The following is a 17,240-nucleotide window of genomic DNA, read 5'->3' as shown; positions in this document are numbered from 1 at the left end:
GATTGCTTGAGCCCAGGAGTTGAGACCAGCCTGGACAATGTGGTGAAACCCTGTCTCTGCAAAAAATAAAAAATTCGCTGAGTGTGGTGGCACGTGCAGTGAACTATAGTCATGCCACTGCACTCCAGCCTGGGCGACAGAGTGAGGCCCTGCCTCAAAAAAAATAAAATGACAGATATATTTGCATCAATTGTTTTATGCTTCATGGGTTCGTTAAATATTCAACACTCCTTGACTTGTTCAGTTTCTACTTATGTTTATTGGTACCTATCACTTCTTAACCTCAAAGGATTTTGATTGGCCTGTTTATGTCTCATGCTTAGTAAAATCCAACATGATGCAGTATTTGTACTATGGTATGCTAAGCTAAAGAGTTTATCATTGTACAATAATCTGTAGAAAACTTTATTCCTTGCAAACTTGAGGCAGCACTTTTAGCGTTGTATAAATGCATGCAGAAATAAAACCATATGCAGAATTCTTTTAGAATTAGAGTAATCATGCTTTAGAAAATACTGCCTTTCTTATCTCTTAATGTGTGTAAAATAAACTTGGAATGTCACTTTGGGTTACCATAAGTTTGTATCTAAAGATTTTATTTGACATTTGAATAATTTGTTTAAAATTTAAATTTTTATTTAAGACTGTTGTAATAATAAAGGGATCAAAATAGTTAATCTGGAAGGGGAGTTGACAAATTATAAAACAGAAAACTATATTTGTGCATATTCAAAAAGCCAGAGCTATCATTTCAGCAATTTAATGTATCTAATGCCTGTGATTTTCTTGAGGTTGGTAGAAGCTTATATAGTCACTTTCAGAGCACTCCCCTGAGATGTCAGACTTGAATTTGCTTCTCTAATGCAGAGCTTCTCAAGTGGTTTGTCTCGAGGCCTTCTGGGTGGCTAGCTGGGCAGCACTTAAGGTGGCTGGAGCTCCCAGGCTGGTCGCCTCCAGAATTCCAAACAATTTTCTCTATCTGCCATGATGTAAAAAATGTTGGGAAACACTACAATGGGACAGGCATGCAGGCAGTGGGGTGCATGTGTGTGGTTTAATACTGAAAATAAGGATACAAAAATCCTGCCAGGTGATGCTCTGTAATTCTCAAGGAACAGCAGTGATTTCTTATTTCACATTTTTCCTCACTCTGCCCTTGCCCCTGACACACACACTGCAAGTCACTGATTGGAGCAGGCCAGTTCCCTCAGGCGAAGGGGCCTAGAGAAATGTCAGTGAATACTGTGCTGTGAAACGGCATCTGAGGCGCACAGTGGGGCTTTGGCTCTCCTCTCACCAGGGGTTTGACCTTTCAACCACCTCAGGAAGAAGGAAAGGTGGAAGCAGGAAGGGGGACCGGCAGCTCTGGGCAAGCAACGCTCATTAGCTCCAGTGTAATGACGCAACGTCAGTTCTCAGCTGAATGTTAACATAGTCCATTTGAAAACATTTTCTAGATCAATGAAAATGGCCAAGAACTCTAGAAAAATGTTTAAGTGTTATATACTTAAAATAGTATATTTACTTATTGAAACTAAATGCCAAGATGTAGAACTAGTGTGTTATTTTCTTGGTACAGATTACAATGCTGTGTTTCAGTGAAGGAGCTAATTAAAATGAAATGATTCGTAGATAGATGTAATCAGAAAAATCTTAAATGAAGATAGTCATTTCTAAAGCAGGAAAGAAAGACAGTTACAAGTCTGCTCTTATTTTTCCAATCTGTTATATACCTCCTCCCACCCATTAACATTAACTACATGTATGATTCATTTGTTAAACAAATACTGAGTTCCAGCTATGTGTAAGGCATTGTAGGGGCAGAAGATACAGCAGTGAACATAACAGGTAAAACCCTCGCCTTCTGCCAAGGAGCGGGACAGGGAGGAGAGGGAAGACAGAGACACGTGGAATATGAAGTGTTCAGCGTTGGTAAGTGCTAAGGAGAAAAAATGAAACAGGAGGTAAGATGCAGAAGGTAGTGGTGAAGGCAATGGGAGGTTGCCTTGAAAGCGGAACTCAGCATAGTCTCCATTTGAGTTAAAGACTGGAAATGAGCAAGGAAACAGTCTAAGGAAAGAAAGACTAATAGAGCAGCCAGCACAGAGCTCTCTGCAGAGAGAGAAGGCGGACCTGTGTGGTCAAGGAATTGCAGTAAGAAGGCCCGTGTGGTTCGAGTGATGTCAGTGGAGGGAGAGTAGTACAAGATGGCATCAGAAAACTCATAAGGGTTAGATATACAGCCTTCTAGGCCATTGTGAGGACTTTGGCTTTCATTCTAGGTGAGAGGGGAACCCACTAGAGAGTTTTAAGCAAATAAATGACATGATCTCACTTAGGATTTAACAATTCTGGCTCCTTTTCGAGCATAGACTGGAGGGGGCCAATTAGGAGGCCGCTGCAATAACTAGGTGAGAGACGATAGCAAGGGTGAGAGATGATAGACCGGGGTGGTGGCAGTGGAGTAATGAAAAGTATGATTCCAGAAATATCCAAGAGAATTTCCTGGCAGATTTGATGTGAGGTGTGATTAAAGAAGAGCCAAGAATGACTTTAGTGTAGTTGGCCTAATCAACTGGAAGTTGCCATTTATTGAGATGAGAAGGCTGCCAGAAGAGTAGAGGTAAATGTGTGAGTATGTGCATTTTGGGGGAATGGAGGGAGAGTTGCACTGACAGCGTGAGCAAAGATTTAGACAAATTAGGATTGAGATGTCCATTAGATAACTAAGAGAGATGTTAAGCAGGTAGTTGGATCTGTGAGATTCAGGGAAAAAGTCTGACCTGGAGAATATAAATGTTATAATCATCTGTGTGTGGATGGTATTGAAAACCATAGGGCCAAAGGAGATCATCAAGAAAGCAGATAGAAAAGAGAAGAAGTCCAATCATTGAGCCCTGGAGTAATACAATATTTAAAAGGTCAGAGAGATTATATGGCCTGTTAATTACATTACATACTTAGGAACTATCCTTCATAATCTATATTTGGGGTTTTTAAGAAACAAAATGTAGAAGTGCTCCCAAGAATTAAACTGAGCCGGGTGAGGAGGATCGAGTCCAGAAGTTCAAGACCAGCCTGGGCAATATAGGAAGACTTCATCTCTACAAAAACTCCAAAAAAAAAAAAAAAAAAAAGAAAAGAAAAGCTGGGCATGTGGCACATAGACCTGTGGGAGGTTGAGGTTGCACCACTGCACTCCAGCCTGGGCAAAAGCAAGACCGTGTCTCAAAAAAAAAGAAAAAAAATTAAACTGAAGCCAAAAGAAGATCACTTACAAAACATCCACATCTAGGTGTGAAGCTAGCAGTTCTCCCAAGGTTTTTGTAAATAAGTTGAGTTCCAAGCTGTTCACTATTGAGACCCCTCTGTGTGACATGCACTGATTACAAAGATGAATTTTGCATAGCATATTCTAAAATGCCCATTAGGTGGCAGAAAAACATTCAGTAAACCAGCTGTGAGCTAGCTAGTGTTCACTCTTGTGCTCATTCACAGTCTCTCTCCACTCCCCTCCAACCTCCCAAAGAGCCCTCTGAACTTAAAGATGTGTATGGCTATTAATGCACAACACCATAATCGTGAAGAACGAAGACTGGTATTTTCTTCAGAGAGCCAACAGATATCATCAGTCTGTAAGCTAATAGAGGCGAACCAGGTGTACAGGGGATGAGGGTGTGTGTGTTTCATTTGGTCTGGAAATGTATGAATTTGGACAGTCTTAAGAGGAGTAAATTGACTATAATGAGACTCTTAGGCCTTATTTTTAAATGTTTGTTATTTAAGTTTTTTAGCTTGGGGCAGGGTGAAGAAGTGTTCAGAAAGTAAAAAGCAAGAAAGCCTCTTGGAAAAAAAATAGACAAGATGTCTTACAACTAGCCTGATGTTTAAGCTTTCTGTAATACACTGAATCCCTAAATCACAAGTCTCTTTCTGTTTCAGTTTCTTCTTTTCTCACTCTCTTTAGGGCACTGGTCCCCAAACTTGCCTGAACATTGGGATGACCTGACAGCTTCAAAAAATACTAGTGCCTGAGTTCCACCCACAGAGATTGTGATTTAAGTGGTCTGAGGTGTGGCCTGTCTTTGAAATTATTTAAAAGACCCCCAGATGATTCTCATAACAAAATAATTTTGAGAACCACTGGGCTTAGCTAATATTGGATGTGTAAATATTGACCTTCCCACAACTCAAACATGTTCCACCCTGTAAGACATGCAAGAGAACACTTCCACGTCAGCATATCCAAACGCACTGTATGGCCTCAGCCTACAGAACCCTTAACTCTTAACTTTATCATCTGTTGAACAATTTATAACATCAAAATTTGTACTACTTTCAACATCACTAATTAATGAAAAATACAGAGGAATCATGTAAGTTACTTTTTGAAAATGTTTTATTTTCTTTTGTTTGTTGCAGAATGTGTTTTGTTTCTTATGGCACTGATAGTATTTATTTGTGCAATAGTATTATGCTTAACATATTGTTGATCTTACATACCAAATTAAAATGGGTACTTTTTGCTGCTCTTCAGCATCAGAAACTAAATGATAATACCTCTTCCTACTTCTTACTGCGGCTTTTCTATGATACACCATCACTAAGTCAGGGGAAACCATGTGTGCCATTCAGAGGTCCCCAGACAGGGCAGATATCACATCATCTTGCTGTGGATGACAGATGTAACCTTTGGCAGATCTTTTGCAACTCTGACCTTTGACAAAGGCATTAAACTCAGCATTGTAGCAATAAGATTTGGTGATTTATTTGTACATATATATATAAGAGTATGCATGTATGAATATATATGTGTATGTATTCAATCATGTTTGCATTGCCCGTAAAATATTTTTAAAATTTGATCTGCTAGTCTTCATTTTAATGGATGGCTGACAATCCATTTGCATTTATTATGATTATTGACTTACTTGGAATTAATGCTAATATTTTATTTAGTGTTTCCTTTAATCATGATTTTTCTTTACTGTTTCTTCTTTCTTGCCTTCTTTCAGAGTGTTTCTTTTCTTTTTTATTTTCTTCTGCTGGCTTTGAAGCTATACATTCTAATTCCATTATTTGTCTATTTACCTTTCAATTGTTAATATGCATACTTAACAACATATCTTATCCAGCCTATCCCAAAACAATACTTAGAAGTCAATTCACATTTTTTGTTATTATCTAATACTTAATACTGTTTTGTCTTTATACTGTCCCTACCAAAATAGCGTTTTTGGTTTTTGTTTTTTGTTTTGTTTTTGAGACGGAGTCTCGCTCTGTCACCCAGGCTAGCGTGCAGTGGCACCATCTCAGCTCACTGCAAGCTCCGCCTCCTGGGTTCAAGCGATTCTCCTGCCTCAGCCTCCCGAGTAGCTGGGACAGGCACCCGCCACCACGCCTGGCTAATTTTCTGTATTTTCAGTAGAGATGGGATTTCACCATGTTAGCCAGGATGGTCTCCATCTCCTGGCCTCGTGATCCACCTGCCTCGGCCTCCCAAAGTGCTGGGATTACAGGTGTGAGCCACTGCGCCTGGGTTTGTTACCCTGTTTACTAATTTTTTACTTATATTTATTGCATCTTACTTTTTTTTTTTTTTTTTTTTTTGAGACAGAGTCTTGCTCTGTCACCCAGGCTAGAGTGAAGTGGTGCAATCTCAACTCACTGCAACCTCCGCCTCCTGGGTTCAAGCGATCCTCCCACCTCAGACTCCTGATTATCTGGGACTACGGGCACATGCTCCCAAGTCCAGCTAATATTTTTGTGTTTTTTTTTTAGTACAGACAGGTTTTCACCATGTTGGCCAGGATGATATTGAACTCCTGGCCTCAAGTGAGTCTCTTGCCTCAACCTCCCAAAGTGCTGGGATGATAGGCATGAGCCACAGCACCCAGCCTGTATTCACTTCTGAAACTCCTATTAGACGTACTGAACTTTCTCATCTATTCTTTTTATCACCTAACGTTTCTTTCACATTAAATATGTATCTCTTTTTCTCTCACCCCATCATTTCAACATAAATGATGCCAGAATGGTTAGAGCTTTTCTCAGATTTTTTCGTAGGTCTGAATATATCATTACGTTACTCCCACTTATTGTTTAGCTGGATATTGAACTCTTTTTTTTTTTTCTGAGATGGTATCTTCTCTGTCTTTTTTCAAGTCAACCTTCTTTTGGTATTTTATATTTTGCCTCTTTTATGTTTTTGAATATATTAGGTTGGTGCAAAAGTAATTGTGGTTTTTCCATGACTTTTAATGGCAAAAAATGGAATTCCTTTTGCACCAACCTAATATTAAGCACACTAGTTTTAAAGCTTCCTGTTGTCCTATCATTCCTAATTCTCAGGTGAGGATTTCCAGTTTTCTCATCAGCTGAACCTTCCTCCAGATGCTTAGTTTCCTCATGTAGTTTGTAAGTTTTTACAGTAAGCACATCCTCAGCAGGCATTTGCTGGGGGTTTTGTTTTGTTTTGTTTTGTTTTGTTTTTGTTTTTTGATACAGAGTCGCATTCTGTCGCCTAGGCTGGAATGCAATGGCATGATCTCGGCTCACTGCAACCTCTGCCTCCTGGGATCAAGCAATTCTAGTGCCTCAGCCTCCCGATTAGCTGGAATTATAGGCTCCTGCCACCATGCCTGGCTAATTTTTTATTTTTTGTGGAGGTGGGGTTTCACCATGTTGGCCAGGCTGGTCTGGAACTCGTGATCTCATGCGATCCGCCCGCCTTGCCCTCCCAAAGTGCTGGGATTACAGGCGTGAGCCACCTTGCCCAGCCAGGAATTGTTTTTAGTGGAGATTAAGTATACCGTGTCTTGTTGAATTATTCCTCCAAGATGACTTTGTACTTGGCATCTGACAGAGTTCAGTGGATTACACTGCCTTTAGTTCACTCAGCTTTATCTTAGGTTTTCACAGCATATGAGGACTATGAATTTGGGCCACACACCAGCATGTGGTACTGGCAGGGGTTTCCAATTTTTTTAGGTGACTATTTCTACCCTTGTTGCTAGGAGATAGCAAATACTTTGCTACTTTTGCAAGCCAGGGGATAGATTTTCCTGTCCATATTTTATAGATAAGATAGTATTTTATTATCTTAGTTTTATGCAGGTGGCTTCATTTCAGCTCTCCACACTCATGGGATCTGAGATTTGGACTCTCTTCTCTCTATGGGTATTAAAACTCCAGCCCCAAGGCCTATATCTGGTTCCAAACCCCCCAACAACCATCTTGGCTTCAGCTCATACTTATAGTTTTGTTCTTTCTCTTATTCTGACATCTAGACTGGCTGACTTGCTTTCAACCCCCTGCCCCTCTCTCTCTCATCTCTATCCCTAGGGCTATCTCTTTTTTCTACTTCCTTGGTGTACTTACGATTTAACGTTTTCATTTAATTTCATCCAGCATTTCTGCGTGTTTGGAATAGGAAGAATTATTCTACATCAGTTCAGCCATATTTGTTGATATAATCTTAAAATATCTTAAATATTAATTAAAACAACATGAGGCCAGGCGTAGTGGCTCACGCCTGTAATCCCAGCACTTTAGGAGGCCGAGGAGGGTGGATCACCTGAGGTCAGGAGTTTGAGATCAGCCTGGCCAACATGGTGAAACCCCGTCTCTACTAAATATACAAAAAATTAGCCAGGGGTGGTGGTGGGTGCCTGTAGTCCCACCTATTCAGGAGGCTGAGGCAGGAGAATCACTTGAACCTGGAAGGCAGAGGTTGCAGTGAGCCGAGACCGTGCCATTGCACTCCAGCCTGGGCAACAAGAGTGAAACTTCGTTTCAAAAAAAAAAAAAAAAAAAAGCAACAATACATGTGTACATATGCTTACAACACTGGAATACTGCCTGACATATACACTGCTAAGTAAATCATAGGTACTTAATAATAGCCAGCTTTTATTAACCAGTTACCATTTGCTAAGAATTGTTCTAACTTCTTTAATTATCTTTACTCATTTACTCTTCATAACAATTTTATAAGGTTGCACTGTATCATTTCATACTATTATTTTATAGATGAGAAAACCAAGACACTGGGATATTAAATAATGGGATTTTAAATCCAGGAAGTCTGTCTCCAAAGCTTTCCAGCTTTATTAAGATATACCTTAAATACAATAAAATGAACTAATTTTAAGTGTAGAATTTGAATCATTTTGACACATTATACAGTCAAGTAACCAACATTATGATCATGATATCTATTAGAACATTTCCATCACCCCAAAAAGCTCCCTCTGTCACTTTATAGTTAATTTTAACCCCCTACCCACTCTCCCCTAGCAAACAGTGATCTGTTTTCTACTATAATTTTGCCTTTTCTAAATTTCTACATACATAGAATTATATACTATGCAGTGTCTGGCTTCTTTTGCTTAGCATAATACATTTGAGAGTCACTTACAGTGTTGCAAATATTCATTATTTATTACTTTTAATTGGTGAAGAGTAGTCCATTAAATATATGGACCACATTTTGTTTATCCATCATCAGTTGATGGACATTGAGTTGACTCCAGTTTGGGGCGTTCACAAATAAAACTGCTACGAATATTTCCATACAAATCTTTAGGGAGACATATGTTTTCATTTCTCTTGGATAAATATCTAGATGTGAAATTACAAGATTTTATGTGTAACTTTTAACAGCCCAGGCATAGTGGCTCACATCTGTAATCTAAGCACTTTGGGAGGCCAAGATGGGAGGACCTTTTGAGCTCCGGAGTTCCAGACCAGCCTGGGTAACATAGTGAAACCCCATCTCTATAAAAAAATATTTTTTTTAATTAGCCAGGCTTGGTGGCACACACCTGTGGTCCCAGCTACTCAAAAGGTTGAGGCGGGAAGATCGCTTAAGCCCGGGAGGTCAACGCTGCAGTAAGCCATGATTGCACCACTGCACTCCAGCCTGGGCGACAGAGCAAGACTCTGTCTCTGCACCTCCCCCCAAAAAATTTAGGCCAGGCACGGTGGCTCATGCTTGTAATCCCAGCACTTTGGAAGGCCGAGATGGGTGGATTACTTGACATCAGGAGTTTGAGACCGCCTGACCAACATGGTGAAACCCTGTTTCTACTAAAAATACAAAAAATTATCCAGGCATGGTGGTGAGTGCCTGTAATCCCAGCTACTCGGGAGGCTGAGGCAGGAGAATCGCTTGAACTCAGGAGGCAGAGGTTGCAGTGAGCCGAGATCATGCCATTGTACTCCAGCCTGGGCAACAAGAACGAAAGTCTGCTTCAAAAAAACAAAAAAAAATTAGCCATTATGGTGGGTATGTTATGATATCTCATTATGATTTTAATTTGCATTTTCCAAATGACTAATGACATTCATCGTCTGTGTATCTTTATTAAATCTCTACTCAAATATTTTGCCCATATTTTAATTGAGTTATTTGACTTTTACCTATTGAATTGTAATCGTTCTTTACATGTTCTGAAAATAAGTCCTTTACCAAATATATACTTTGCACATGTTTTCTCCTGTCTGTGTGAAGTCTGTACGCTTAACCATTTCCTACATTGCTTCTCAATATTTATTGAAATAATCAAGAAACTTCTGCAGGGCAGTGACCCCTTCCTTCCAGCAATTATGGGTTTTAACGTTAACAAAAGGTAAGAAAACCCTGTTGACACTTTTGTTTGAAGACTGAAAGTTCACATTTTCACTACTTATCAAATCTCTTCCATTTTGGTACAGAACAGAACAATCCTTTTTTGGATTTGAAGAATTGATGAGGTCACAACTGTGATTACCTGTGAATTCTGTCTTTACTATCCATTGAAAATAACTAGATAACTCTCAGCTCTGGGTAACTTGCCCTAAGGTGCCCTGTTTTTAATTTTCTAGTTGTTTTGTTTCATTATGGAGATAGACGGTTTCCAGCAGTTAGACCTAGAGAAGAGTGTACCTTCCAAAAAGACGACTCCTAAAAGGATTATTCATTTTGTTGACGGAGACATCATGGAAGAATATAGCACAGAGGAGGAGGAGGAAGAGGAAAAAGAGGAACAGAGCACAAATGCAACACTTGACCCTGTAAGCTTAGTATATCAATATTAGGGAACATGGTGAGGGAGGCGGTGAATGAACAAGAGATTGAGCCAGATAAGGTGTATAGAAAGAATAGCTTTAAGCTAAGTCCTTGGTCTCCTTTTTTGCTTTCTAGATCCATGCGTAGGCAACTTATAGTTTTAATCATCTTAGTCTCTTCATCTGTGACAGAGAAAATGGAACATATTACGTAGAGCATTTTGAAATCTCTACATTAAAACAAATCTGCAGTCACCATTCCTCTTATTAATTACTCTATCTCGATTTCTCCTTTTTTCAGTCTAAACTTTCCTGGGGACCCTACCTGCGATTTTGGGCAGGACGGATAGCAAGCACCTCATTTTCTAGTAAGTAGTGCTAAGGTTATGTTTTTTCTATCCTAAACAAATACATATATATCGATAGGCCCTCAGAGTTATGTGGGACTTCCAATTGTGTAAGCCACTCCATCGCGTCCTGAATAAGTGAGATCTGGGCTAAGCTTTCATTCCCAAAGGCACAGAACCTCGCATCCTCAGGCAGACTCTTCATCTTTTACCAACTCTCATCAGGAAATTCTTATCTCGGCCCAAATGTTATCTACTTCTAAAGTTCCTACTTATCTTTCTTAGAACCATACAAAACTGGTCTAGATGCATCTTTCATAGGACAAAGGTTCCCATATTTGAGGGCAATAATCAGTCCTCCCTGGGTTGACTCTTCACCTAAATATACTTCCAAGTTAAAAAACAATTATTGTTGTATGACACAGTTCTAAGCTTCTAACTTCCCTAAACATAACTGCTTTATTATAAACATGAACTTGATTGATCCCTTTTAGGGGCATAATGAATGGGCTAAGTGAATATTTATAACAACTAAAATACTAAATCTTATTTTGCTTGACTTTCACCAATTTTTTTAAGACATAGTTGACAACATCTAATTACTCATTTCCTTCTAACTTGCACATCTTGTGAATATGATAGGAAGGCAAACTACTTTAAGAGTCTGAGAAAATAGAAGCTGTATTAATAGCTCTTAGAAACTGATCTTCATTCATTCATTTAAAAAACATTAGTAACTGTCTACTATATGCTCAGCACTGTGCTGGACCCTGGGACACAAAGATGAATGACAGTCTCTGCTTTCAAGGGACTCAATATTCAGTGAACCATATAGACCAGCAAACATGCTCGCAATTATAATTTGTTGTCACAATTGCCAGGGTAGGAAGTGCATAGGGACTCTGACCTGGAAGACTCGGGCATGCTGACATATGGAGGAGGCACTTTAAGAGAGCTATGGAAGTGTGACTGGCTAAGGCTAGCTTGAGGACCATGAAAGTGACCAGGGAGTCTTTAGATTACAGTAAAAAGTAAAGATGGGGTGATTTAGGCAGATAGTATGAACCTTCAAGAAATAAGTGCTTTTACACAAGCGCAGAGGGTTAGTGATTTGGAAGTTATATTGAAAATCCCAGTGAATACTAACCCTACCCTGACCATAATATGTTAACAGAAAAAAAAATTGCTGTCTTCCAGAGAGCTCTCTACACTTAGGTTAAGGCAAAAGGGTTTGAAAAGATTTGTTTTAGAGGGAGGGAATCAGAGAAGATTAGGCTGGGTAAAAGAAGCAAAACTCAATATGAGATTGAGAGTATGGAGAAGCAGAGTGATTTGCATGTTGGGTTTTGATTTAAGATTGCAGGGATAGGATGCATGGTGAGCCTAGCTTCCTTGTAAGTTCCAAACAGAACTGCAGTGGTAAAATGCTCCTGACTGGAGCTTCAAGATTGTAGTGGAGGCATAAAAATGCTAGCAGTCAGTGCTGTGGTCTCTCTACACAGATATTTTGTCTGAATGGAGCTAGAACCCAGATGACACTGGTAATTAACTTTTTCAATTTAAAATTCTAGTAGGTCATAAACAGGAAAGCTTCCTAAGATTTATTTTAATATTAAAAAAACCCTATCTTCTACACATGTACTAGACACTGCAGCAAATAAACAGGACAAAGAGATAGCATATTAATGAAAACATAAGACATATTTTAAAATAGCATCATTTTGATGCCCTATATGAGCAATATCCCAAGAGGCAGAATGAGTCAGAGGAATCAGAAAGTCCTATAATTGGGGGGTAAGAGAAGGCTGTCGGAAATCCTGTAATCGTAAAGGAAAACTTTTCTAGGAGACATCTTTAGGAAACCACTCATTATTCATGCTACGCCTTTATCCCTGACTCTAACAATCCCAGTGCTGAGCCTGCAGGCCACCTTGCTACTGAAGGCAGACAAGGAAGGCCTTAAACGTCTTCTGAGAAGTCTGTCTGGATGCATGGAAGAATTACTGATGTGGGTCTTGGTAACACTGGATTGAGTTTGGGTTTAATTTGAAATATACTTGGAGAGGATGTTTAGCTGGTATGCATGGGGATAATGAGCAGTACCTGTTCTGATTGCTCAGGACCCATGCTATACCTGTTGTGAAAATATATTGAAAATCTCTCCTGATATATACATCTGGAAAAAAATAGTTTATATATGATCCCATATAAAGATAGAAGATTTGACAAATTTCCTTTGAATCCTAGAATCTTTGAGAGGCCAAGGCAATTGAAATGTTTTGTCGGCCTTGAAGTTAGGTATAGTAATAGGTCATTTGCAGAGTAGTTTAAACTCTGGGCATCTCAACTGATGCGAAGCTTTAGTTAGTAATTCAGTTTACGCAAGTGCTTGTTCTTTCTTTTAGCATGTGAATTCCTTGGTGGAAGATTTGCTGTCTTCTTCGGTCTTACCCAACCCAAATATCAGTATGTGTTAAATGAGTACTATAGGATACAAAACAAGGTATGTGACACTCTGATGGAGGCAAGGGGCCTGAGATGGGAATATTGATTGCTTCAACTTTAGGCTAGTATAGAAAAGTATTTTTCCCACCTGGTCATCACGCACTACAGTTTCACCAAGCTCCCATAGTCAGACTGACTTATTTTTCTTGTTCTCCTTGCCCCAGGACACTTCTTCATATTTGCCTCACTCCTGCGAAGTTAGGATGCCATGAGCTGTGTTGTAGAAGAAGGTAGTTGGGTGTGAAGCCTGAGATTGCTTAAAGTAGAAGCTTCTTACATGGGCATTGTATACAAGAGGAGAAGTTCAGAGGTCTTTGTTTGTACAGTTAAACATTTCCTTATTTCTCTCCAAAACAGAAAAGTGACAACGAAAGTGAAAGGAATGGATCAAAGAGCCAGGCAGCTGAGGTTCCTAATGAAAAGTGTCACTTGGAGGCTGGGGACCGAGAGTATGGAACCATACAACAGGACACAGCAGAAGCCATTTCTCAGTGAAGCACCTCATCCAGGGAAGGTCTGGTGGCAGATCCTAGCTCATGATGGCAGCAAAGACTATAGTTTCCCTGGATCTCTGTTCCTTGGCCATTGATTACCATGGCAACAACACCAGAGGTAGCACTTCTGAGCCAGATCTGATCCTAATCTCCGTGTAACTTAGTCTCAAGCATCCAGGAATTACAAGCAAAAATGAGAGTAATTTTTGACACTTTCTCAGAATAATTTTTATATGCAAGCCACCCCACCTCAACTCCACCCCAGTGATACAAGTCCAATGAGTACTGACATTTGCATAGTAGCATAAATGCCTTAAGGAACTTTGGGACTGGGAGTTTTTGGCTGAAATCCTCTGTCATGGGATGAGGGTACAGTAAAGAAGCTCTATTCCTCAGAAGAAAATTTGGGCACCACAAAGTCTAAATAAATCCCCTTTCAGGGTTTGACATAGGTGTGTACTTCCAACAACCATCCTGGCTTGGTTGGGGATTGCTTTACAATAAGTAAACATTGCTAATAGCTCTGTTATAAGATCATTATCAAGATCTTTGAGAATCAGGTATATCCCTCCAAATTAAAACAATCAATAAATAATATACGCTCTAGAAAAAATATTTTCAATGGATTATTTTCTTATTCATTTGTCAAGAAATTTTCAAAACCTGGAAAGATCAAACATGGAAATCATTGTTAGATAACACAGGGTGTGTCAGCCAAAGTAACTGTGATACATTAATAGTAAAAAACAAAAAGAAAAAAAGAAAAAAAACACAGGGCCTGCAGTAGTAAGATATGAGTTCCAGTTTCACTTCTCCCATTTACTAGTTGTGTTATTTGAGGTGTCCAGATTTCTGAGCTCCAGTCTCCTTTGTAAAATAGGGGTGACTTGACTTTGCTTGTTATTGTAATACAGAATTATGAGAAATAATAATTTATTGTTGTTTTAAGCTTTGGAGTGGTTTGTTATGCAGCCATATATAACTGAAATTGTAGCTGTAAAAGAAGAGGAAGTTGGAATTAATTTAATATGAAATCAAAGACAAAAGTAGTCCTGGAGCATAAGGGGTTGTTAGTTGAATATAGTAGGATAAGACAGATTATGCTGCACAGACACCTCCAAAATCTCAGTGTCCTAAAATAAGAAAGTTTATTTCTTTCTCTTGAGAAGTCCACTGTCAGTTTAGGTGGCTTCCCAGACAGGTGTTCTCCATGTGATAGCTCAGTGTTGCATGCTTCTTTGATCTTACGTTTCCTCCATACTGTGATGTGCTTTCGGGGTTGCTGGAAAAGGAACAGCATGGAGAGTTAAGCAGTGGCAATCAATATCTCCACTAAGAATGAATCATGTCACCTCTGTGTATGTTTCTTTCACCAAAGCAAGTCACATGACTATAATTAATTTTACGGGAGTCTGAGCCTCCTAAGATAGCTGAGAAAAGGAAACACTCTCTTCTAATGGCATAGGAGATAAATGGTAGGCTCAAGGGTTAATATGATATTGATTTAACCTCAGCTCTGCTGCCTCTTTGTAACCCAGTAGCCCTGTGCAAGTTACTCAACTTTTCAACATTCTCAGATATAAAACAGATTTGAGACAGGAAGCAGGAAGCAAATATAATTTGAACCATCTTTGTGCAACAAAAAAGAATTTTGGGGAAAGTACACTGAGTTATCAAATGGATGCCAAGGGGAGATTAGTCTCAATAGGATCTGAACAACGTGACAAGCAAGCACCCAACAGATACTCTCTGTCCCTCTCTCATCTTTCTCACACATGAGGAAGATGCCCACTCTATAGCTCTTCATAACTCTTCCGTTCAAGTGACTGATACACTAGTCTTTCGTCCCCATTTCAAAGTATAGTGGGAATAGAATCTGTTTCGCTCCTTTTTGTCAAGTATCACTCTCTAATTCAATCAACTGTGGCCAGGGAGATGGAGCCTTGTAGTAGCAACATGGTTATGGGACCTATTTCTGGGTAAGGATGGTTCTCAGGAAAAGGAAATTGAGGTGAGCTAGGTAGGTATCCCATGACTGTTTCATGTTAAAATTAAGGAAAAGCATGTAAAGCTGTGGCTCTAATTAGATGCTTGAGTCATAGTATCAATTATTATTATTAATATTGATGAGGTTAATTCTATATGTCAACTTGATTGGGCCACAGGATGCCCAGATTAAACATTACTTCTGGGTGTATCTGTGAGGGTGTTTCTGGATGACATTAGTATTTGAATTGTTGGACTCAGTAAGTGGGTTGCCTTCCCAATGCAGATGAGCATCACCCAATCCACTGAAGGCTTGAATCAAACAAAAGGCCAAGGAAGGAGGAATTTGCTCCTTTTTTTTGCCTCACTGCTTGAGCTTGGATATCTCATCTCATTTCACCTTCTTCTGCCCCTGGACTGGGATTTACTACATTAGCTTCTCTGGTTCTTACGCCTTTTAACTCAAACTGATTTACATCACTGGCTTTCCTGGGTCTCCAGTTGGTGAATGGCAGATTGCGGGACTTCTCAACCACCATAATCATAATGCATTCAATTCCTCATAATAAATCTCATTGTATCTATCTATCCAATTATTTGTCTATCTACCTATCTACCTATGTCTCTATAAATCTATCCTATTGGTTCTGTTTCACTGGAGAACCCTGACTAATACAACATTGAATGAGAATCCTGGTTTCACGGATTCTGAATGACTTGTCCCCACTGAAGAGTCAGTCTTAGTTCTTCATCTGACGTGTTCCGTTAGTCCAGTGTCAAGGTGAAGTAAATCTGAAGGTTTTGTCGTATTGCAGAAGAAGTGACCAAGTCTAGCAGTCAAGCATTTGTTACTTCAGTCAAGGGTCCGGTCATACTAACGATCTATGCCTGTTTACTTACTATTTTGCTTCAGAATCGCCCTAGGAATGGACTGTTTTTGACTTTTCCACTTTCCTTTTTTTTTTTTTTTTTGAGACAGAGTCTTGCTCTGTCACCCAGGCTGGAGTGCAGTGGCGCAATCTCGGCTCACTGCAAGCCCTGCCTCCCAGGTTCAAGCCATTCTCCTGTCTCAGCCTCCCAAGTGGCTGGGACTACAGGCGCCAGCCACCACGCCCAGCTAATTTTTTGTATTTTTAGTAGAGATGGGGTTCCACCATGTTAGCCAGGATGGTCTCTATCTCCTGACCTCGTGATCCACGCGCCTCAGCCTCCCAAAGTGCTGGGATTACAGGTGTGAACCACCGCACCCGGCTGACTTTTCCACTTTTCTGAAGAATTATCCACTTCTTGAATATCCACTTATTGATGATTCTAAGGAACCAGGTGGGCTTTTCCCTTTCAGACACCCCTCTCTCTCATGAGAGAAAGAGGGCTACTCTCCTTTCTCTTTCTTTTGCCCATTAAACTTCTGCTCCTAAACTCAAAAAAAAAAAAAAAAAAAAAAAGAACTAGGCAAAACAAAGTGTGATATTTGAACTGAAGAAGTGGATTTTTATCTAGCAAATGTTATACTCTCAATTTAATTTTCTTTTTCACTAAAAGAAAAGATTCTCTTATGGTCAGTGACCATATGCAAATCAGTTGAATCTTGAGCAAAATATAATAAAGAGGACAAATGGAACCAAACAACCAGATCTTATCAGACTGTTCCTGCAGGATAAGTCCACAGTTTCTTTAATATTAAAATTAATTCATTATTTAATATTAATTGGACATCTACTGTGTGCCAGTTTTTTCTTTTTGTTTTTTTAAGGTACTATCAACCAAACAGACAAAAATCTCTACTTTCCTGTTGGTCCTTAATTCCCAACAGATAAATTATTAGGACATTCAGTCTTTGTATGGCCAGCCTCTCAGA

The 17,240-nt window shown here is 39.4% G+C and overlaps 1 protein-coding gene across 1 annotated transcript; it reads left to right on the top strand.

The window, feature by feature from the left end:
• Positions 1–81: 81 nt before the first annotated feature.
• On the top strand, positions 82–13,925 carry FAM177B (family with sequence similarity 177 member B). Its single transcript, XM_009186808.4, has 5 exons — positions 82–1,932; positions 9,868–10,056; positions 10,352–10,418; positions 12,803–12,900; positions 13,260–13,925. The coding sequence occupies exons 1-5, from the start codon at positions 1,915–1,917 to the stop codon at positions 13,395–13,397; spliced, it is 510 nt and encodes a 169-aa protein (XP_009185072.2). The 5' UTR covers positions 82–1,914; the 3' UTR covers positions 13,398–13,925.
• The last annotated feature ends 3,315 nt before the right edge of the window (positions 13,926–17,240 follow it).

The sequence above is a fragment of the Papio anubis genome, chromosome 1 (assembly GCF_008728515.1).
Source record: "Papio anubis isolate 15944 chromosome 1, Panubis1.0, whole genome shotgun sequence".
In the NCBI taxonomy this organism is placed as follows: Eukaryota; Metazoa; Chordata; class Mammalia; order Primates; family Cercopithecidae; genus Papio; species Papio anubis.
This window is presented reverse-complemented; position numbering and strand designations above follow the sequence as displayed.